Here is a 23,740-nt window from a genome sequence, read left to right as displayed (position 1 = left end):
CTGAGAAACTGCCAGATTGTAGGGAGGTTTATTGCTGCTGTGCACATTTTGGCCTGGGAGGCTACTGCTCTCTTTTGGGTGTCAGGAATAGAATAGAATAGAATAGAATAGAATAGAATAGAATAGAATAGAATAGAATAGACCAGACCAGACCAGACCAGACCAGACCAGACCCAGACCGGAAGAGACCTTTGAGATCATCATGTCCAACCCATCATCCAACAGCATCTAATCAACTGAACCATGGCACCAAGCACCCATCCAGTCTCCTCCTGAACACCTCCAATGATGGCAACTCCACCACCTCCCCGGGCAGCCCATTCCAATGGGCAATCACTCTCACTATGAAGAATTTCTTCCTAACATCCAGCCTAAACCTCCCCTAGTGCAGCTTGAGACTGTGTCCTCTTGTTCTGGTGCTGGTTGCCTGGGAGAAGAGACCAGCCCCCACCTGTCTACAACCTCCCTTCAGGTAGTTGTAGACAGCAATAAGGTCTCCCCTGAGCTTCCTCTTCTCCAGGCTAAGTAACCCCAGCTCCCTCAGCCTCTCCTCATAGGGCTTGTGCTCCAAACCCCTCCCCAGCTTTGTTGCCCTTCTCTGGACTCGTTCCAGCAAGTCAACCTCCTTCCTAAATTGAGGGGCCCAGAACTGGATTCGAGGTGTGGCCTAACCAGTGCAGTGTACAGGGGCAGAATGACCTCCCTGTTCCTGCTGGCCACACTATTCCTGATGCAGGCCAGGATGCCACTGGCCCTCTTGGCCAATGCTTATGTCACTGCTCTATCTTATCTAAAAATTCCTCTTTGTTTTTAGGAGTTTCATATATCAGAGGACTTTAATAAGATGAACTTTGTGAAGACCTATCCAGGTAAACTCTTAAGTACTGTTTAACACTAACACCTGTGTGAAGGGGAGGCCTCTAAAACGCTTGGGAAACTAGAAATAGTCACAGCTTAATCACACCTAATTTTGCTTTAAGTCTGGCTGACAATCTAGTTGTTGGTTAAGGATATCTGCCACAAGATAAATGTCCTGCTATTGAGTAATCCTGAGTCTGAGCTGCAGGCCTTGTCACTAAGGTCAGTGCATAAAATTACAGCATTGCTTTTGTTGGAACAGTCCTTTAAGATTGAGTCCAACCATTATCTAACTTTTCATTATTGGCCTCCAAGTGTAATGAGCCAGAACTAGTGAGTTCAGAGTCTGCTCTTAAGTGGAGCTGTTGTACTACATGAGTGTCAGATAAGAGCTTTCTAAAGGTGTGTTTTGATATTTGCAATTTCTGTCCTTACTTTCTGTAATAATTGGGCTTGATTATTTCTACCTGGAGAGTCCTTGACTTCTGTCACCTTAGAGAGCAATAGGGATGGGGGAAAAAAAATCTCTTATTTTTGCAGGATATGGGGAATAGGGATTGCACTAATATGTCTGGAGGTACTAATGTCAGTACACATCTGCAAAACTCAATTGCTGGTTAAAATTGGAATATTAATGTGAAAGGCTTGAAGGAGGCTTTTAAAGACTGCATATTATGTAGTGAAACAAAGCACATCTTGTCTTCTGACTCCCTGGCACTGATAGAAGCAATGTTCTTGCTTAGGAGAAAAAGACCTTGTTCTTAAAGCAACCATCCCCCCCATTAATCCTCAGGAGGATGACTTGACAAAATGATGAGGGGAAGTGCTTGCATCATGGGGGGCAGGGAATGCTTCTTTCTTATGTTAGTGTAACTTCTTGCTCAGTGGTAGCATTCTAAATGAAGTTGGGTGGGCTTTGGTTGCTGACACAGGTAGCAGATGGACTAAAGATGCTTCCAGGTGCTTAAAAGCATGAATCTGAGCATAGCTTCCCTGGGTTGGGAAAAGAGGGATGTAAAGAAAGCAAGTAAGGTTTTCAGATGAGTAACATTACTCTCTAGAAGTCCTGGTCTGACTAGAAGAAGTTGAGAATTTGCCTGCTCTGTAACCAGAGTGATCTGGGCTGAACTCAACCCCTCTCCCTGTGGGAGAAAGGCTTAAATTTGCTGGCTGACATGTTTGGTACACTTAAGCTATTCAGAGGCCAAACACCAAAGAGAACAATGCCTAGAGGCAAATATACTATAGTGGTAAAAATGCCTCCCAGGGGCATTGCTTAAATGCCATTTTCACCCTCTCTCTCTCTTAGTTGGAACATAAGAACCATCTCTTTGATTTTATTTGTTTCTAGAAGCTACCCAGAATGTTTTTGTTCCCACAGCTCATCAGAATCGAGTGTCTGCTATTACCTTCTGCCTGGCATCAGAGTGGGTTATCAGCACTGGTCATGACAAGTGTATCAGCTGGATGTGCACCAGGAGTGGGAGTATGCTTGGAAGACATTATTTCACCTCTTGGGCTTCGTGTCTACAGTATCCTTTGAACTATGATTGCTGTCCTGAAAGTGGAAGAGGACTTTGTTCCTTTAGCTCAATGTTCACTCCTTCTCATGTAAATAGCTACAGGGCAATCTCTTGCAGGTCTGCAAACCCCTATTCTGTTAAAATATGTAATACCTTTATTTCTGTAAGCTGTTGTTAGATAATAGAAGGGTATATTGAATTGATGACCTTGAGTTAGAGATGAGTTGGGGCTATTCAGTCTGGAGAGGAGAAGGCCCTGAGGTGACCTAATTGTGGCCTTCCAGTATCTGAAGGGGGCCTACAGGAAGGCTGGGGAGGGACTTCTCAGGGTCTCAGGTAGTGATAGGACTAGGGGGAATGGAATGAAGCTGGAGGTGGGGAGATTCAGGCTGGATGTGAGGAGGGGGTTCTTCACCATGAGAGTGGTGAAACCCTGGAATGGGTTGTCCAGGGAGGTGTTTAAGCCCAGGCTGGATGAGGCTCTGTCCAGCCTGATCTAGTGTGGGGTGTCCCTGCCCATGGCAGGGGGGTTGGAACTAGATGATCCTTGTGGTCCCTTCCAACCCTGACTGATACTATGATACTAAGAGTGTCTACTAGTTCCTAGTGTTGAGATGTCCATCTGTAGCACCTTGTGGAAGTGACTACTAACTGGCCTGTTTTCTAGGCAAGTTACTTTGTTCAGCAGATGCCAGTGTCCATCTGAGTCTTTCCAGAGCAGAAAACACCATTTGGACTGCTTTCATTTTTCTGTCTGTGCTCATGTTAATCTCTCCTATCTTTAAGGTACAAAGTATATTGACACTTCATCTATTACTAGTAGTAATTGGTCTCTGTGTGATTTGCTTTCCTACAAATTGCTTTTAATTGCAGCCTTTGTAGGGATACAAAGGTGAGCAGAGAGTCAGCATCCTTGTGTCTTGGTTTTCCTATCCTGGAGGCATCAACTAGTACAACATGCTAGAAAACGAAGAATTTATAGGAGCAGATTCCTGGTAAGACTGAATGCCACCCAGTGTCCAGTGAGGTGCTCCTAGTGGTAGCTCTGCAGTTCAACAGGTAGCTTGAGGAGTTTTGACATCTCTTGTGGAAGATCATGAGTGTATTCTATAAATATCTGCTAGATATAGTCTCATTCTACTTGGCTTGCCATAAATTTATCCCATGGCTTCTCCAGAGGCTTTCTGAAACTTCTTCAATAGTGTCTTACATGCACATGTAGGGAGGTGTGAGGAGAAGAGAGGAATGACAACGGCTTAACTGTTTCCATCTCCAGCTGCTTTAGAAATGGTTATGTAAGAATTTATCTGGGGTATTAAAATACTCATTTCCAGGTTGTTAGATTCTGTGGCTGCCAGCTGTGCTGTTTCAGTACCATAAAATACTCTTCAGAGCAAATGAGGCTTCTCCTTGATCGGCGTTCAGATATGATCACGAGACCCGGCACGCCTTCGTTGGTGATTATTCTGGACAGATCACTCTCCTGAAGCTCGAGCAGAACACGTGCTCAGTTATCACCACACTCAAAGGGCATGAAGGTAAAGTAACTCTTCCTTCTAATTCCACTTGGCTCAGATTATAGTTAATTTTTGTGAATCAGGATGAGAGAGACATTCAGTTGGATATAGAATAGAATAGAATAGACCAGGTTGGAAGAGACCTTCAAGATCATTGCATCCAACCTATCATCCAACACCCCCCAACCAACTAACCCATGCAACCAAGCACCCTGTCAAGTCTCCTCCTGAACACCCCCAGCGATGGCGACTCCACCACCTCCCCGGGCAGCCCATTCCAATGGGCAATCACTCTCTCTGTGTAAAACTTCCTCCTGACCTCCAGCCTGAACCTCCCCTGGCGCAGCCTGAGACTGTGTCCTCTTGTTCTGGTGCTGGCTGCCTGGGAGAAGAGACCAACCTCTGCCTGTTTACAACCCCCCTTCAGGTAGTTGTAGAGAACAAGATCACCCCTGAGTCTCCTCCTCTCCAGGCTAAGCAGCCCCAGCTCCCTCAGTCTCTCCTCATAGGGCTTGTGTTCCAAACCCCTCACCAACTTCGTTGCCCTTCTCTGGACACGTTCCAGCAAGTCAACCTCCTTCCTAAACTGAGGGGCCCAGAACTGGACACAGTACTCGAGGTGTGGCCTAACCAGTGCAGTGTACAGGGGCAGAATGACCTCCCTGCTCCTGCTGGCCACACTGTTCTTGATGCAGGCCAGGATGCCATTGGTCCTCCTGGCCACCTGGGCACGCTGCTGGCTCATGTTCAGCTGCTGTCAACCACCACCCCCAGGTCCCTCTCTGCCTGGCCGCTCTCCAGCCACTCTGACCCTAGCCTGGCTCTTAAGGATAGGTACAGGATAAACAACTGGTGCTGTTCAGAGCTCTTAGCAGACACATTCTTGCCTTTTAAATCCTGACAGGTATTTTTATTATAGATGAAAAATAATGGTAAACTTCTGTGTTCAGTTACCCACTAGATGGCCATCTTTAGAAACTTTAGTCTCCTTAACATGGAAAAGGAGAAGAATGTGTTCCTTTTTTTGTAGCAGAGGCCTTGTAGTAATATAATAATGCCTAAAGCAGCTTTACAACTTCCAATCTAGATTCTAAAAGCCACTAGCTCTTCCCAGTTCATCTTTGAAGCTCTAATCAGTCTTTATAAGAAACAAAAATATGCACAAGAAATTTAGAAAGCCTTTCAGGATCAAAATTGTCCAGTCAGAGACAAATTGTCTCATCCTATGTAGTATAGCTGAAGTCCTTGTATCAAGCCCTGCTTTTGGGTCACAATTCCTCCATGCAATCCTCCAGGCTTGGGTAAGTGTGACGGGAAGGTTGCTCAGTAGAAAAAAGACCTGAGGGGTGCTGGTCAACAGCTGGCTGAAGATGAGCCAGCATGTGCCCAGATGGCCAAGAAGCATCCTGGCTTGTACCAGCAATAGTGTGGTCATCAAGTCTACAGAGAGAGAGAGAGGTGGTTGTCCTAGTGTACTTGGTATTAGTGAGGCAGCACCTCAGATACTGAGTTCAGTTTTGGGCCACTCGCTCTGAAAAGGACATTGAGGTGCTGGATCAAGTCCAAAGAAGGGCAGATTTTATGGTTCTGTGATCTTTAAATGAAGAACCAAATAGTCTGTAACATGATAATAGAGCCACTGTGTGCTGTCATGAGTAAGGCAAGGATGCCAATCATAAAAGAATGTGTAATTTAATAATATACTTGGAGAAATCACAAGACTTAATGCCTCTCCCCATGGGTACTGGCAGCTTTCAAATCAGCTGACTAGTTTGTGTTTTTAGGGATGAATTACTGGGTCATGAGTCTCTGACCCACTGGAAAATGCTGCATTGTTTAATAGCTGTGAGTACAGAGCACACTTTGTTAAGGACTTGATTTATAGATGGCCATAAAATGATAAAGCAGGGGTTGAATGTGGGGGGCAAGTTGAGAGCACTGTAACAATCTAAAGGACAACAGGAAATGGCCTCATGTTGCACCATGGGAGGTTTAGATTGGATATTGGGAGAAAATTCTTCACTGTAAGGGCTATCAAACACTGGAATAGGCTGCCCAGGGAGGTGATTGAATCACCATCCTTGATGTATAGGATGTATAAGGTTGAGCACCAGACTGTGGAGTTTGGTAGTGGTGGGACTCGATCTCAAAGGTCTTTTCCAGCCAAAAGAGTTCCATGATTGTGTCTCTCAATGTGGCACTACTCACATGTTCCATTTATGGAGATGTGGTGGACTTCCAAGCACCAACTCTCACTGTGCTGTCTGCATAGCAGAAAACTTGGCTTCTGTGTAGGTTCCCTGAAGGGATTGTGGCCCTCAAAGCAAGAACTGATCTAGTCTAGAAAGTGATTAAATGGAAGGGTCAGAAACAATTTTTTCTTCAACTGGTATAAAATGGGTGATGTGTGACCTGTCTCTGCAGTACCTGTGTCATGTTCTCAAGGCCTGGTAACTCTGAACTTAAGCAGCCTCTAGTTCTTCTCTAAGTGCGGTGATGTTTGTCTGACTTCAAAACCCTCACTTCCTCTCGTTTCCTTTCTAGCTCTTGCCTTACTGTGGCTTCAAGCAATGTGTGCTTTGTGCTTTACCTGGTTTTAGAGCTTCTCATTCAATGCTCAGCTTCCAGAATTTTCCATGTTTAGCAGTGTACTCTGTGTGAAGCTGAAAGAATACTCAGACTGCCATTTTTGGTGTGGGTGCTCAGTGTTCTCTGAGGCAGCCATTCCCAGATGTCAGTCTGAAAACAGTGCAGCCCTAAAGGAAGGAAGAAAAACCTCCTGTTCCAGAGAGCTGGAAAGATCTGGTTTGGGCTATAATTGCCACTCATCTTGCTTTTAGACTAGCAAGGCTAGACTAGACTGAACAGTGGAAGGAAGTTTTGAATGGAAGGCTATTCCTGCAACTTCAAAACTACAGGAGGCATGTGTGACAAAACTCTTTAGTCTCCTGTCTACATTGTGGTGTAATGGGTTTAGTATAAGGCTGCTACTGTCAGATGACTCATTTTCTTTTTATGTGTCTTGCTAATGAGGTGAACAGCCAGACTGGGCCTTCTGAAATGTAGCTTTGTGATTTAGTGTATAGATTTGCTAACAGCAGTGAAACTGTCAGTTAGTTTCTTATTCTGATCATTTTAAGGTTGTAAATGGTTACATAAGGAAGTTGTTTTATCTGTGAACACAATGTTCTGCAGCCACTGACCAAGCACTCTGCTGTACTGTAGCTTGGCAAGTTTCAGTACTTTCTGTCCTCCAAACCTTATCAGTGGCCTGTGGGCTTCTCAAAACAAATACCTAAATAAAGGTGCAGAAAGCTGGTAACTCCAACATTCTGACCTGTGCTTTGCATCTAACTTTCTTCTCGGGGGATATTTTGTTCTGTTGTCAAGTGCCCTTTGCTCCTCTAGCAGGACTTTATCTTGCTGTTCCGTCCTGTTCTTTGCTTTACAGCTTTCAATGTCTGTTACTGCAGCAAGGGAGTACCTCAGGTTTCATTTCAGTGACCCAGAAGAGCATGATTGTGTTGGGGAATGGCTCCCTTGGATCTAACTACAGCATGTTCTTTCCTAGGAAGTATTACTTCTCTGTGGTGGGATCCTGTTCAACGCCTGCTCTTCTCAGGTGCCTCTGACCACAGCATTATCATGTGGGACATAGGTGGAAGGAAGGGGCGAACACTGCTGCTCCAGGGACATCAGTATGTAACGGCATCTCATTTCTACTGCATGTTCTATAATGAACACAGAGTCCTAAGAAGACTAAATAGCACAGCAGGACATTTGAGTCTTTGAGTAATAGGAGAAAATTACTTCTGGCAGAACTCTGAGGACTTTGAGGGGGAATAATCAGCACTAGGAGAGCATTACTGATACATCTTTTTTTAGCTCATTTGATACTTCTAAACCATGATGATTCTATGAGTAATGAGAACATAAGTAGGTTATAGAAAGAGGTGGGTAACAGTCCTAAATCATCTTGCTTGGACTTGATGTAAAACTTGTATGCTCTTGTATTGTTGCCTGTGAGGATAGGGCTAGAAATATGTAAGCGGGTTGCATATGGCCTTGAGCAAGCTGGTCTGTGTAGGCGGTATCTGCTTATGGCAACACATTAGGAACTTGATGATCTTTAAGGTCCTTTCCAAACCATTCTATGACTCTGTACCTTTTTAGCATAAGCTTTGATATGTTCCTGTTCTCTTGTCTCTGTCAGTGAGGTAATCAACTGATTGGCTAAGTTACAGGGATGGTCTCTTAGCTTCAGAAAGCACATCACATCTCCTCTGCTCTGCGGGTTAGGTACTTAGTTGTCTGTATTTAATCAACTTTTTATTTTGCACAGAGAGACAACACTAGCTGCCATTTTTAAATCCAGGGCCTTAATTCAGTCCAACAGACAGTTCACCTTAGAGATATTCTACTCAGAAATGCAGTGGTAGTAGAGCTCTTGTGTATGTTTAAACATATATTTGTATAGTGCATTCTTGTCTAATTCTGTAGATGCCTCCATCCATCCTTGACTATCTAAGGCCAAAACTGATAGTCTTAGCCATAGGACTCTTGGTACACCTTGATGATTTAGTTTTATGGCTAAAGAACTAATAATGAGTACTGGTTACCAAAAAGTAACTGAAGTCAGGAGTGGAGGATTTTCTACTGCTGTTGCTGCCGCATGTGTGCCCTGGTGAAGATGTACAACACTGTTCAAATATTCCACTTAGCATCAGACTTCATTCTGAATGGGAAAGTAAGCTCTTCTGAGAAGCAGAATGTGGTTTGTTTGATTCAAACTAGATGTTGCAAAACAATCTAACACTGTCGAGAGCCTTTGTTTAGTTTCTGAGGGTAGCCTTTTATTTTGTCCTGACTCTGGTTAGGGTTAAACTGTTTTGGTAAAGGCACACTTTGCAGCTGCAAAGTGACTTACTGGGACTGGTTAGCAGAAGTGGAAGCTCCTTCTGCTTCCTAGCTGTATCTTGAAACAAATATTTCTCTTTGTTTCTGCAGTTGTCTCTGCTTTGATAACTGGCTCTCCTTGCCAACACAAGAGTATTTGCACACACACTCTGAGCCAGCTGCCACTCATCTCACTATCAGTGTTTATTTCCAGCAAACATGGAGCTACACCTCTGGTATCTTGGCTGAGCCTGCAGAAACACTGTTCTTTGGCACATCCTGATGCTAGGGTGGTGCTTAGGTGACAACATCTGCTCACTCATCTTTGTAGCTCTACTTAGTAGATTTAGCAAAATGTTTGGAAATCAGTTCTGTCTTCCTAGGTAGCTTTACAAGGATAAATGGGGGCTTGCTGGGAATGGAAGCTGTGTTTAAATAGCTGTCTGTATTGTTTGCAGTGACAAGGTGCAGGCTATCTGTTACATCCAGCTGACACGGCAGCTCGTATCTTGTTCAGCTGATGGGGGAATTGCTGTTTGGAACATGGATATCAGCCGAGAAGAGGTAAGATCATGTCCTAGGGCAGAGATTCACAGTGGCTATTCAGGCTGCGTTGTGGTAGAGGGATTCCCAGGACAGGAGAAGTGCATGATGGGCATGGCACTGCATAGAACCTTATCTCAATGAGACAACATGTTCACTGGGATGGCTACAGTCCCTTGCTGCTGGAACACTGAGGCAGGCAAACTTTTGCAGAGAAGAAACCTGCGGGCTGTGCTGCCAAAACACATCAAAGCAGGTAAAGCAAGATGCTGTTTTGAGATGTAGGTCAAAATGCAGAGATTTGGTCCTCAGACCTCTGTACACAGCATCTGAGCCTGCCTTGCACAATCTGTCTGCATCACTTCACATCCATTACAGGAGCTGAAAATACATTCATTGTTATTATCTTTAGTTAAAACTAACTCCTATGATTATAGTGTGGTTGCCCCCATATAGCATCACCATTCCTTGCCCCATTGCTTTTCCTTAAACACAGGTGTCACAATTAAGACCTGTTTTCTGACCTGTGTTGAGGTGTGACCCTAAACACCCTGAATGCTGTATGTGACGCTCCTGACATCGAGTGTGCTCTTTCTTCACAACTTCTGTCATATTATGAAACGTTGTAGCTGCAAGGAATTGCCTTATAATACAATTGGGAAAAACAAGATGTGGCTGTTTTTCTTCTGCATCTGCACACAGTAATTAAGGGATCTTCTAAATAATAGACAGTTTTAATACTATTAAAATAATATGGTTAGCTTAGAACAGGGCTGCGCAAATGCTGTGGGGACTGGAGCTTTGATGAGGAAAGGTCGAGCATGGAGAAAAGCAGACTGAGAGGGGATCTTATCAATGCTTATCAATAGCTAAAAGGCAGGGGTCAAGAGGATGGGGCCAAAGTCTTGTCAGTGGTGCTCAGTGACAGGACAAGGGGCAATGGGTACAAAGTGGAACTGAAGAGGTTCTGTCTGAACATGAGGGAAAATCTTCCTGTGAGGGTGCCGGAGCACTGAAGGACCAGGCTGCCCAGAGAATTTGTGGAGTGGTCTTCTCTGGAGAGATTTTAAAGTCATGTGAACATTGCAGTGCTGGGCCATCTGCATTGTGAGACCCAGCTTTAGCAGGGGGGTTGGAGTAGATGACCTCCAGAGGTCCCTTCCAATCCCCACCGTGCTGGGATTCTGTGATGTCTCAGAACTCATTGGAAAAACATAATCAAACTAAATCCAAAGCAAAGAAAGTAATGTTTGAAGAATGATGAACATCCTGCCTCTGAAGCATTAGCCAGTGAGTCATATCATAGATTATCATCTTCAACTATGCACTGATGCATCTAAGACCAAAGACTCAATTCTTTAATTAGAAGGACTGGTAACTCCACTGATAGCTGCACAATTGATCTTGGGCAGTTCTGACTTTGTGTTGTCAATTGTGCTGGTAGTGTTTGCAGGTTTTAATTAATAGCTGAAATTAAGATGAACAGAATAGGAATATATCCAAGTCAGAATGTCAATTGTCATTTTAAAAATGCTCTTAAGTGAAAACTGCTGTTGTAAAGTGACTGAAAGAAGGAATGTAGAACATCTCACTTGGTGGTGGAGAGGCAACTCATTTCTTTTGCTCTCCTCCACACCTCCCACGCTGGACTTGTTATTGCCCTTTACAATATTTTCCAATACCATGGGGTAAGGAAGGGGACTGCAGTCAAGGTTGAAGATGTAGGGATTGGACAGCTGGCATGAATAAATATTCATGGTGTGGCGGGGATGCAACTGACAGTGTGATTGTTTTATTACTGTCAACAATGGGTGTAGTAAATTGAGGGGAAAAGCTTTGCTGGGATTCAGGGAGTGTCCTCCATCAGATGTATGTCTGGTGTAACTCAAGTCTATGTATTACAGGTAGTGTGCCTCTCTTTCTGTCCCTGAGAGGGATGCTCATTTAATGTATCTGAGAGTGTTGAAATCAGTGAAAGCTCTATTTTCATTTGGCCTAGTCCCATTTATGGTGGAAAAAATACGTGGGTGGGAGAAGAGGTGCTTAATGAAGATGTGGGGAGGGTGGTGAATGCAGATGAGTTCTTAATTATTTCCAACTGCATTCCTAGCAAAGCAGAAAAAAAATATTTAACCCTAGGATTTACTGCTGGAGTCCTTCTCTTAGCTTCCACAACTTACAGTATCTCTTAAAAATCATCTAGGCAACCCGAGCAGCAGGCTCTGAATGCCCGCAGCAAGTTTAATAACTTAGATGTTTGAATTAGGTTTTTTATTAAGGCAGTAGCATAACATAACTGCTTCAGGCTTAGAAAGTACAGGAGGTGTCTAGGTAACAAATAACTTTAGTCTTGGGTTTGGGGGTTTTTGGTACTAAATTTCTATGCATTATTCCTTAGGCAATCTATTGGTATGATGTTCAGAACTGAGATGGGGCATCCTTCCACGGCAAACTTCGCTCTGGGTTCTTAAAACCAACTTCCTTGGCTGTTGTATGAGGAAAAAGAACTGACTGCTTGCATCTCTTGCTCTTTTGTAGGCTCCTCAATGGCTTGAAAGTGATTCCTGTCAGAAGTGTGAACAACCTTTCTTCTGGAACATAAAGCAAATGTGGGATACAAAGACATTAGGGTTGAGACAGGTGAGGTTGCTAGTTTGAGTGCTTTGCTATGCTTCAGCAAACAGAAAACCACTAAAGCTGTTTGCTCTTTTAAACTGGTGGTAGTTTGCTGCTTTGAAGTGAAGGTTTACTGGGAGGTCACAGCTCCTAATAGGTGCTAAGGAATTTTCCAATTCTGTGGAAAGTGTTGCATCAAGCTTCTATCACAGGGCAGAGCAGGCTGTGCTCAGAGCGCTTTGTTGGATCTCTCAGAGTATTTCCTTGCACTGGAGTTGTGGACTCCTCAAGTGTTGTGTGAAGTGGCACACAATGCCTCATAACTGAGCAAATTGCAGCCTAGCATTGTAGGGTACTCGGTTCAGTGAAGCAGTGATGGCCCTGCTCTTGCTGGGCTGGAATGTGAAAGCTTTCCAGGGAGCTTCCTTTTTCAGAGGGACTCGACAAGCACCAAGACATCCGTTTCTGACTTCTTTAGACTTATTTCCTTGGCTGCTTTTTCAGCTGCCTATTTTCCCTGCTCCTACAAGGAACTTGCAAAAGGAGATAAGGATGAACAGGGAGTATATGGTGGTAAACCTGTTAATGGTCAAGAAAGCCATTGGTCTTTGGTTGAAGTAACAGGGAGCATATGGTGGTAAACCTGTTAATGGTCAAGACAACTATTGGTCTTTGGTTGAAGTAACAGGTAGCTTCCTAGTGGGTCGCTCTGTTACAGGTAGCACACCAGAAGCTTTGTGAACACTTGGTAAGATGGTCAAGTGGCACAATATGGTGATTTGTTTCTTTTGGGTTTTTTTCCTTACATGAAGCATCACTGCAGAAAATGTGGGCAAGCAGTGTGTGGCAAGTGCAGCACAAAACGGTCAAGTTACCCCATCATGGGATTTGAGTTCCAGGTCCGTGTCTGTGATTCCTGTTTTGAGTCCATCAAGGATGAAGAGTGAGTACTAAGGAGTAATAAGTTAAAGTGATCCTGCTGAGTTGCAGAAACACTGGGGCTTGCTCCGTGTCCCTGCATATTTGTACACAAACATGCCAAGCTGACGCTTGGGTGCTGACAGCGCTGTGATAGCAGAGGTACCTCAACAGGCTCTGCAAGCTGATTTGGATCCAATTTTCTGTACCATGAGCCCTGATCTAGAATTGAAATGTGTTTGTCTCAAGCTTTCTGTTTAGGTAAAGGCTATTGATCACATTTAAAATGGCTAAGCAGGTGCCCAGCAATCCAGCACAGCTGCCAGGATGCCTATGTGTTAGCTCATGTGCAATTGCTGGCAGCTGCTTCTACAGGAATATTCTTCACAGCCTGGCATTTTTTTTCCCTATACAAACAAACTGAGTTAAACACCATTTGCTGTCTCATTAAACTCTTCTTGGCAATGAAGAAACCCTCTTTTTACCATCATATGAGCAGCACTTTCTTGTCTTGTCACCTCCTTGGAGTGTTGAAGTGCCAAAGTAATCAGATGCAAATTTTTGAGGTGTTTGGGTTTTTTTTGATTTGTTGTTTGGTTTTTTGGTTGTTGGAAATGTTTGTTTGTATGCATGAGGGTTTTGAAAAAAGGAGGTGCTGTGCCCTAGCTGACTTGCTATATCCAGCAGGGAAAAAGTGTAGCTAGACTTGAATTACTGAGCAGCATCATTTACCAATGCAGTGTTCCACTCCTGCTCTAGTACTGGTACGAGACAGACTGCAGAAGGCCAGTAAATGTCACACCTGTGTAACAACAACCCCATGCAGAGCTACAGGCTGGGGTCAGAGTGGCTGGAGAGCAGCCAGGTGGAGAGGGACTTGAGGGTACTGGTCGATGGTAGGCTGAACATGAGCCTGCAGTGTGCCCAGGCAGCCAGGAGGGCCAGTGGCATCCTGGCCTGCATCAGGAAGAGTGTGGCCAGCAGGAGCAGGGAGGTCATTCTGCCCCTGTACACTGCACTGGTTAGGCCACACCTCGAGTACTGTCTCCAGTTCTGGGCCCCTGAGTTTAGGAAGGAGGTTGACTTGCTGGAACGTGTTCAGAGAAGGGCAACGAAGTTGGTGAGGGGTTTGGAATACAAGCCCTATGAGGAGAGGCTGAGGGAGCTGGGGCTGCTTAGCCTGGAGAAGAGAAGACTCAGGGGTGACCTTATCACTCTCTACAACTACCTGAAGGGAGGTTGTAGACAGGCGGATGATGGTCTCTTCTCCCAGGCAGCCAGTACCAGAACAAGAGGACACAGTCTCAGGCTGTGCCAGGGGAGGTTCAGATTGGATGTTAGGAAGAAGTTCTATACAGAGAGAGTGATTGCCCATTGGAATGGGCTGCCCGGGGAGGTGGTGGAGTCACCATCATTGGAGGTGTTCAGGAGGAGACTTGATGGGGTGCTTGGTGCCATGGGTTAGCTGTTTGGGTGGGTTGGATTGGTTGATTGGACACGATGATCTTGAAGGTCTCTTCCAACCTGGTTTGGTTTATTCTAAACACAAGCAGTGCCTTAGCATTACTTGCTCATTTAACTCTGTCCCTTTTAATATGGCACTGCAGTTCTCGGGGTTGAATTACAAGTACTTGAGCAATGCCATTTTCCTGTCATTTTGCACTCTGTAATGATGCCATCAAGCTTCAGCTGATGGCTGCCTCTTGCTTGGATTGTTCTCGTGCAGCCGTACTTCCTTGGCAACCTTTCATGAAGGCAAACACAACATTTCACACATGTCCATGGATATCTCCAGAGGGCTGATGGTGACCTGTGGGAGCGATCGGATTGTGAAGGTATTTCTGGACCTCTCTCCTGCATTTATTAGAGTAGTTTAATAGAGAACTAATATTTGTGTATGCTTTTTTTTTTCTGACAACTGTTGCTACAAATCTAACTGTTGTGGGCAGCAAGAACTGCATGTCTTGGAGACTGTTCTTCCTGCAGCTGAATGGGGAAATGACCTATAACTCCACTGAATAGATACTAGCTGTCAGAACTGGTTACTGGTGGTGTCCTCGGGACAAACAAAGCAGTAGGAGAATCTGCCAGCAGCATTAAAGATACAGACACAATGAAACAAATGTGCAGGTTTCCTTTGCTCTGAGCTCCCTGGCTTCTTGGAACATTGCTTCTAAAAGCCCCAGTGATGTAGAAATCACAATGATGACTGTTCCAGTCGGTCCCTGCTTTTCTTATAAGCTCTTTGATAACAAAGTGTTTAAAACAGACCTGCAGAGCTGCTAGAAGACTCTCTTGAGTCTTCTCAAGACTTAGTATCATAGTATCAGTCAGGGTTGGAAGGGACCACAAGGATCATCTAGTTCCAACCCCGCTGCCATGGGCAGGGACACCCCACACTAGATCAGGCTGGACAGAGCCTCATCCAGCCTGGGCTTAAACACCTCCAGGGACGGGGCCTCGACCACCTCCCTGGACAACCCATTCCAGGGCCTCACCACTCTCATGGTGAAGAACCTCCTCCTCACATCCAGCCTGAATCTCCCCACCTCCAGCTTCATTCCATTCCCCCTAGTCCTATCACTACCTGAGATCCTTGAAGGCTCAGGCTTGGCTTTTGGTTTGTCAGGCTGGTATAACTCTATGACATTTCCCTCGAGTATAGTTTAAAGAGGATGTGCTCTCATGTGTCCAGGGAGGCCTTTGTTTGCTTCTCTGCTTCTTACAGAAGCCACCTCTTAGCTCTTACAATAATGCTGGGTGATGATTATTTTTTTTCCCCCACAACATTCTCTTCCAGATCTGGGACATGACTCCAGTAGTTGGTTGCAGCCTTGCAACTGGCTTCTCTTCGCGCTGACCTCCTGCCTGGCAGGTTTAAGCACCTTATGTACAGCAATACGCACCGACGGAACGGAGTCCTCCTTACCAATCTTACTGCAAACACTGGGCGCTTGATTCTTCTCCTGCTGCTGTTCCAGGACAGACAGTCACCTCTGTAGAGCACGGCTTTTCTGTTGGGCTCACCAAGAACCTCCTTGGTGCAGAAGCGTGGGTTTTGCAGCCTCTTGGACTAACGTCAGATGGCTTACCTGCAACATGACGCCTTGATGGAAGGACCTGTTGTATCTCAGTTTACATATTTAGTGTTAACAATGTGCTGTCTCTGCTGATATATCTTGTACAGACACCTCGTAGCCTAAACGTCACCCGAGTAAAATGAGTGTAGTAAATCCAGTTTGTGCAACTAGTAGAATAAATCCTCCCTTCCAAGAAACGGTTCTGTAGAAACACTTCTGAGCAGCCCCTGGCTAAACTGCCTCCAAAAGGTATGGTAGTTACTCCTGTGGAAGGAGAAGGTACTTCAGAGTGGCAGGGAGCTTCTTTATGATGAGACAGTGACGGAGCCTTTAATCACAGATGATTTCCTTTACTGGCTTTCTTGTAGTGTGTGTCTTCAAGAGTTAGTGAAGCCACTGTTGTGGGGCAGCTTTCCTGTTTGGGTAGCTGGTCAGTCTCTGAACAACTCCAGGCTCTTTAAGTCTTGTTTTAGCGTAGCTAATAAACTCTAGTTCTTAGGAGAACATGCAGCCCAGCTACTCTACTCTAAAGACAGGTTGTAGGCATGAGCTATGCACTTCGATAACTCTGCCATGTTAAATGGCTAAGGAAAAAAAGGCCAGCTCAAGCTTAGAGACTTTTCCTGTGGAAAGGCTGATATTTCTTTACTGCTAGGGAGCCTGCCTCTGCCAAAGTGCAGCATAAATTCAGATACTGCCTTGGTGTTGCTTAAAACAGATAAATACTGAGCAATAACTACTGAGGTACAGAAGAGCTGCATTTTTCCCCTGCTCCTAAGTCTTTTAATGCTAAGTAACTGATAGCAATCCTTCCCTGTTTCAAAGTGGAGGAGCACAAAGAAGACCTGGGAGGCTTGTATGACTGCAGTTGGCACGTACAGGAAATACCTAGTGAGGCACTCAATAAATTGGCTATTGGTTGTGTCAATCTATGTTTGTAGACTGCAAGGAGAACAAAATCCTAAAAGCCAAGAGTTTAAGCTGGGAACTGGTTAGCTCTGAAAACAGCTGCATATCTGTGAGGACTAAAAATGTGGGTAGGTGGTGTTGCACAACTGTCAAAGGTAGAAGGCTTTTTCTGGCAGAGGACTTAAGGGTTTATGCTGTCTTTATTTATAGCAACAATCAAGCGGTGCTATGAGTGTTAGTGGATTCAAGGCTGAGGTGTGTAACTTGACACTAATAACCTATGTTGGACCATGCTGTAAACTGAAATAGTGGTAATGTCACAATTCACTTGTGTTTTAAGCCAAAAAGCTAATAGTCTCCAAAGGGCATTGGGATCCAGGCAAGGTTACTTACTCTTGTTTTGGATCTGGCTTCACCTGCCTTTCCATGGGTCTTCTCTGGAAGTTTTGTGAAGAGTTTTTTCAATTTGCTGGAGGTACTGGGCTGCTGAAGAATAAAAGAATATCTCTTGTGTTCTTGCCTTCAGTTCAGGATTTAGCACTTGTCACACTGATTTGATTCATCCCTCGCTACGTGCTGTATAACTTTGGGGTTTTTTTGTGAAGGCTTATTTCTGTGCTACTTGAGAGAAAGTCAGCTGGTACTGGAAAAAAGTTGCAGCTTTCTGCTCTGAAGGCCTTCACCCTGGGGAATTAGGAGGGAATCTGAGTGACTGAAGGGGCGGATAAACTTTGGAATAGCTTTCAGACTTCTTCCTGTCAGGCTCAGGATGAGAATGGAGGCCTTCTGCTATGCAGTGTGAGAGTTACATTGTTAGAACTGTTTAAGATCCTGCTGTGGTAGGTAAGGAGGATCTGGAGTTGATCTGGAGCTTGATGCAGATGTGGGATGAATAGTGTATTTCTCAAACCAGATGTTCTGAGCTTACACCGATGATACTGAGGTGTAACTCCTTTGCAGCTATCACTCCTCAGCTCCAGCTCGGTTTAGTTTTGACTAGTCAACATGGCCCTGCTCAGTATACAGCTCCTCCTTTTCCTGTGAATACTTCCTCTGCTTCTTTACATTAGTTTTGCCACTAGATAATATATTCTCTACTACATATTGTTAAACCTAAGAAATCTATTTTCTATAACTGATATACTTAAAGATAGTGCCAGTTCAGATATAACAAAACAATCATGACTGCTAAATCATTAGTCATCCAAGTATAGTCTGGATGTTGACTGAGTGATGCTTACAGACCACTAAAGAGCTGGTGGTTTTGTTAACAAACAACTCTCTTGAAGGCACACTCTCCCTCATGAAACCAAACATAGCTATCTCAGCTCAAGTGTGTGATTACTGAGAAGCATTACTGATCTCGCTTGTAGAACTTCCTTCACTGGGGCAGGGAAGGGGAGCAAAGGGTACTAATCTGTGCTCATTCTTTACTAGCTGTATTTCTGTACCCTGTGTAGTGAAGAGATGCTAGATAAAGCTGTCCCTCACTCCTTCTTGTCTGTTTTTTAAACTTTGATTACATGTACAATAAAATATTTCTTGATATTCACTTAGCTTATTTGCATGATCCATCTTTTCTTCTGTGAACGCACAACCCCCATCATATGCTCTGGCTCCTCCTTTGTGGCCTGTGCCCAAATTCCAGGCTGGAGGGAGAGCTTAGATTTGTTGTGTTGGAGCTGAATGAGCTGCAGCAGCAGGGTTAAAAGCTTGTGATGAACCAGTGGGCTGAGAGACACACTGCTGTGTGGTTCCAGCTTGGGATGTATAAAGCTGTCCTGTATCTTGCTCATATAGACCTCTTCCTTGAGCTACCTGGTCTAGTAGAAGGTGTCTCTGCCCATGTCAGGGGGTTTGGAACTAGATGACCTTTAAGGCCTCTTCTCTGGTTTATCTGATTCCCCTTGAGGTCTGCAAAAGGTTCTTAGAACCTGTATCAGATGATGACCCCTTCCATGAAATCTCTTGGGCCTATCTGAAGCACTAGATAAACACTGATTTATGCTCGGTGGGATGAGCACAGTGGGTACACAGAGTGGACAAACTGCAGCCTCAGGAGGTGGTGACACTTGTCTGCTAATAGTTTCTCAGAGAGAAAGGATGAGGACAACCTGAGAGGTATCCTTGTCCCTCACAATTGCATCCTTCACCAGCACTGACTGGCTTGTAATACCTGAATGTTGCCCCGTAACATGGTGTAGCTCACTGCTAGAGTTAGATAATGATTGCACTAAATGACCATAAAGGTTTTCCAGCTTGAACTATTCTATGACTGTCATTTTGATAGCTTAGATTTCTTACCTTTCTCAAGGTAAAATACTGGTTTCTAGTTCTAACAAAAACTGGAAGCAACGAAGCTGTTGCTGATCTACAGTGAGAAAAGCCTCTCTAGATGTCTGTGGTGACCATCTTACAGAATGTTTTAAATAAGATATGTAAGTGTTGGACTGCAAATGGTGTTCTCAAGCACTAGAATACATGTGTTGGTTCTCTGAGTGAGAAAGCAGAGTTGGTCACTTCTCACATTCTTTACATTGCAAATTTCATTTACATTTCATATGACCTGCTAATGGTCTTAGCAATAAATATCTCGTCATGGGGTTGACTTTATTCATTGGAGAGCTTTAGAATGTGCTAGATGCAGGAATGGGGCAGGTGTTTATTGATCAGATTCACTGTTAGATACTTCAGAGGGAAAGTTCTCTGAGGCTTTTTGTCTCTCTAAATGAAGTCCTCAGTGCTGCCAGACCTGGCTAGTGGTGAAATACCATACCCTAACTACAGAAAACTCTTCATTTCTGCCAGGTTAACATTTAAGGGGTGTTTTGGTTAGATTGGGGGTTTATTTGGTTGGTTTTGATGGGGGGGTCATGGGGAATGTGTTTGTCTTGGTTTGGGTGTGTTGTTTTTTTGGTCAGCAACTACTGACCATCTTTTGCAGCATGGCTTTTGAATGCTTTCTCCACTTCTCTGGTGGATACAAGGTAAGCTGTCTAGATGATCTCTTAACAAATGCTAGCTATGAGGTTTTTTTCAGCCTTTGGAAAGAAGAAGTAAGGATATAGTCTCTAAGAAGCTGTGTGTGCTCTACTAAACTCTCAGATTCAAAGGCAGGGGAAGAATGCATTAAAATAATATCAGTAATAAAATCTATACAGTTTTCATAAAACCAATTATAAACTATTTCAGGAAATCAAGTGAGTTTGGTTTCTATAGGGCCAGAAGAAATCTTGCTTTCTGCTTCTATAGCTCGAGCCTGTTCCCAGCCAACAAATGGGCAGCACAGAGCTGCCATAACTAGTTGTCTTCTAACTTATTTGTGTACCCAGGGTCTCTTAACCAGTATTACTGTTTAATTTGTGCTCACACAGAAAAGTTGAGCCATATTCTTTGACTTAACTTTTGATGTGCTAGTTTGGGTGGGATTGACTGGCTTGGCTGCAGAATGTTTGTTACATTCAAACCCAAATTGCTTTTTGTCACGAAGCTACCACGGTTTGCCTTACATCTGTAAGTGAATTCCTGAGTAATTTTGTTTACCAAAGCCCTGGTGTGGCATGAATCATGCTTTTTGCAAGACAGCCAGAGGCTGAGATCTCTCTGAGCATTTATCCAGCTCAAAACTAAGTCACTCTGATCTAGAAATACAGGTTGGCTGTAGGATTTCCCATCTGTATTTTTATACATAGTCTTTCCATTTTTCCTCTCTCATGCTCCCTGGCTTGCAGTGCACGTGTTATGGAGGTACGTGCTTTCCTTCCCTTGGTTAGAGGGCCAGGCACAGAACAGGGTTTAACTTGCTCCTAGCTTTGCTGCTATAGCTGTCTTTCAAACAATTATGATACCATGACTCATCATACTGATTTTTCTTGATGGAGCCTGTTTTCCTTGTGGCTTCAGGTGCTCTCAAAATCTCTGCATGAATCTCTCAAAGCTCTTCAAGTGTTTCTGAGCTGAAGCACATGCACCCTGTGTCGCTGATCAAGAGTGGGCATTGCTTGCTAATATTCCTTGCTTTTGTTGCTGCTAAGCCACTGCTGATTTTCTGTTCTACTGCTGTCCTCTGGCTTTTCTCCATGCATATTCATTTATCCTCCTTTGTCTCTGAGTTTATGGTTTCTTCTCCAGGTTTCCTTCACAGCAGCATGTCCATGTTGGAGTTGGGCTCCTTGAGACAGGTGTTAGCAGCTATTGAAGCACAACTGACACGTTTGCCTGAGCATTCTGATCTGTGGCTCCTGGTCTTGCCTCTTGCAGTGGCTGAATTCAGTATAATGGACAGAGCAGACATAAAGGGTGAGTGTCTTCTTGGAAACAACCTACTACCTCACCCTCAGTGGCAGGGCTCCATTCCATTAAGCACCCAAGCCATAACGTGCTCCTCTGTTTGCTACAGGCTCTGCAGACTGGTAAAGAATACTGTTAATTCTTACAACCCTGACTGTCAGGTCCCAGCTAAGTGGTGGACACCAGAGCACTTAATCTTGGTGATTAGGGAAGGTCTGGGATCAGTCTGCATCAGTGAGGCCACATCTGGATTCTGGACTCCCCAGTTTGAGATACAGGGAACTACTGGAGAGAGTCCAGTGGAGGGTACAAAGATGTTGAGGGGACTGGAGCATCTCTGACAAGCAAAGGCTGAGAGACCTGGGAATGTTTAGCCTGGAGAAGAGAAGACATGAGAGGGGATCTTCTCAAAGTTTAGCGATAGCTAAAGGGCAAGATGGGATAAAAGGATGGGGCCAAACTCTTTCCACTGGTGCCCAGCAACAGGAGCAAAGGGCAGCAAACACAAACCCAGGAAGTTTCACCTCAACATGTGTGACAGTTTAGCAGCACACTACAACAACATGTAGGAAAACTTACTTCCTGTGAGTGTGCCTGGAGCACTGGACCAGGCTGCCTGGAGAGGTTCTGGAGTCTCCTTGTCTGGAGAGATTCCAAATTTGCCTGGATGTGATCCCAAGCAACCTGCTCTGGATGACCCTGCTTTAGCAGTGAGGTTGGACTAGATGATCTCTAGAGGTGCTTTCCAACCCCCACCATGCTGGCTTCTGTGTTCAGTGGTACTGTCAGGCTTTGGAGAACACCATGGTGATTTCTGTTAAGGGTACAGAAATGCTGCATGTATCTAAATGTCTGTGGGATACTCAGTTTAAAGCTTGGTTTCATTATCTGGAAGAAGGAAACAAGGCTGTAAAATGTGTTTGTTACAGTTCTGTGGAGAAGAAAAGCTGGGATGCAAGTGTGCTTTCAGGCAGTGAGGGATGTTTTAGTCCTCATCCTCCAAAACAGCAGTTGTTCTGTTTTATGGTGTGAATACACTACACCAGCTGAGCACTGCTAATTCAGAACCATGGTCTGAGTACTCTTAGCTTTTACCACAGGATTGCAGGAGCAAAAACCTGAAAGGAAGAGAGGGAAGGTGGAGAGGGCCAAGACCTGCATGGCAGTGTGGTTAAAGCACACAGAGCCTTGATTTAAGGGGTGATAAGGAAGAATAACATCTGTTAATCTCACTGAACACAAGAGGGCTACAATAACCCATTTTCTCTTGACAGCAGGAGAATTCTGGATGGAGCTTCATTAATGTCTGTCTAGCTTTGGCCTGCTCTTGGTTTTATACAGCTGGGGAATGAAATAAAATGATACTTGACAGACTTTAAGTGCTTGTGTACACCTATCACTTCAATGCAGTGCTATATTTAACACTCTTCTAGTGCTTTACACTGCTTAGAAGTTGTGACTACTTACTGAACATGTTGCTGCTGCTGATAAGGTATCAAAATCTATGGCACAGATACATAGCTCGATATGTTCTCTAGTGATATGAGTGCTTTGTTCTGCACTCAAGTTGCAGAAAATCCAGATTGTGTGAGCAAATAAGGAAAACAGAACACATGAGGAGTGGAAAGTTGCCTGGAAAAGTACAAACCCCTGCCTAGTAACCATAAGCAAGTGTTAGATTGCTTCTCTATTGATCTAAAGTGCAATTAAAAGCTACCCCCTGCAGCTGAATTTAGATTGGGCTTTTAAAGTTTTCTTTTTCCTTTGCAAGCCTGGTATCAAATGGAAAAAAACCTCAGCATAGCAGATCTCCTGTAAAATCACCCAGGGTGTGCATCAGTCTGAGCTCCTTGGTTAGCCCAGGGCTACCTGAAGTAAGTGGCTCTGGGTGCCTGGCAGCAGCAGCAGCTCAGTTTTGGTGCTGTGAAAAATAGAACCAAGGCATGTGCTAGCTGGAATTGGTGTTCTACTTCATCTGTGCACTCTGTGTCAGTAGAAAGGTTGCCTTCTGTAGTAAAAATATGGCAGTTTCTGTAGAAGGAAACCTACAGGACTTTAGAAGGAGGTGAGAATGTTGTGGTTTGTTCTCTCCCAGCTGTTCTTGAGACAGTGATTTGTGTCTCTTCATTGAAGCTGTCAGGATTTGTTTCTTTCCTTGGATGATGAATACAACTTCTCTATCCATCACAAATCTATAGTAAATGTATAGCTGTATTTATATGGTCCAGGATTAGTATCTGCAGTCTATAAAGCTCGTGGAGATTAGAAGACAAAGCTTGTCACAGGTTTAGGACTCTGCCAGCCCATGGCATCTGACATTGGAGCAATGACTTCTTTTCAAATAAATTACACCCAAACTCACCAAAGCTTCTACCTAGGAGCTAGAGAAGATCTTGCCAGCAGCTGGAGGCACACAAGGCTCACTGTGACTCCTGGTGTGAACATTTTCTACTTCAGAATGTGAGAGGCTGCTGGAAGAGTGGAATATAAGCAAAGAGGAGGCAATATCCAGTAGCAATACAAAGCTACTCGCCTCACTTCAAAGCCATTTCAAAGGACCTTCAAGAAAGCAATATGAGAGTTTTCCATC

General features: G+C 44.3%; 1 protein-coding gene across 1 annotated transcript in view; it reads left to right on the top strand.

The window, feature by feature from the left end:
- The window catches only part of WDFY1 (WD repeat and FYVE domain containing 1), a 30,459-nt gene extending 12,043 nt beyond the window's left edge, over positions 1-18,416 (top strand). Inside the window, exons 4-12 of the mRNA XM_068145497.1 lie at positions 815-869; positions 2,240-2,390; positions 3,807-3,919; positions 7,470-7,596; positions 9,253-9,358; positions 11,876-11,977; positions 12,766-12,896; positions 14,598-14,706; positions 15,672-18,416. Of these exons, the coding sequence (XP_068001598.1) occupies positions 815-869; positions 2,240-2,390; positions 3,807-3,919; positions 7,470-7,596; positions 9,253-9,358; positions 11,876-11,977; positions 12,766-12,896; positions 14,598-14,706; positions 15,672-15,731 (954 nt within the window). The 3' untranslated portion in view covers positions 15,732-18,416. The remainder of the gene's footprint in view (positions 1-814; positions 870-2,239; positions 2,391-3,806; positions 3,920-7,469; positions 7,597-9,252; positions 9,359-11,875; positions 11,978-12,765; positions 12,897-14,597; positions 14,707-15,671) is intronic.
- Positions 18,417-23,740: the final 5,324 nt, after the last annotated feature.

This window comes from Melanerpes formicivorus, unplaced genomic scaffold (genome assembly GCF_026170545.1).
Source record: "Melanerpes formicivorus ecotype bairdi unplaced genomic scaffold, bMelFor1.0.p_v2 SCAF_12, whole genome shotgun sequence".
Taxonomy (NCBI): Eukaryota; Metazoa; Chordata; class Aves; order Piciformes; family Picidae; genus Melanerpes; species Melanerpes formicivorus.
This window is presented reverse-complemented; position numbering and strand designations above follow the sequence as displayed.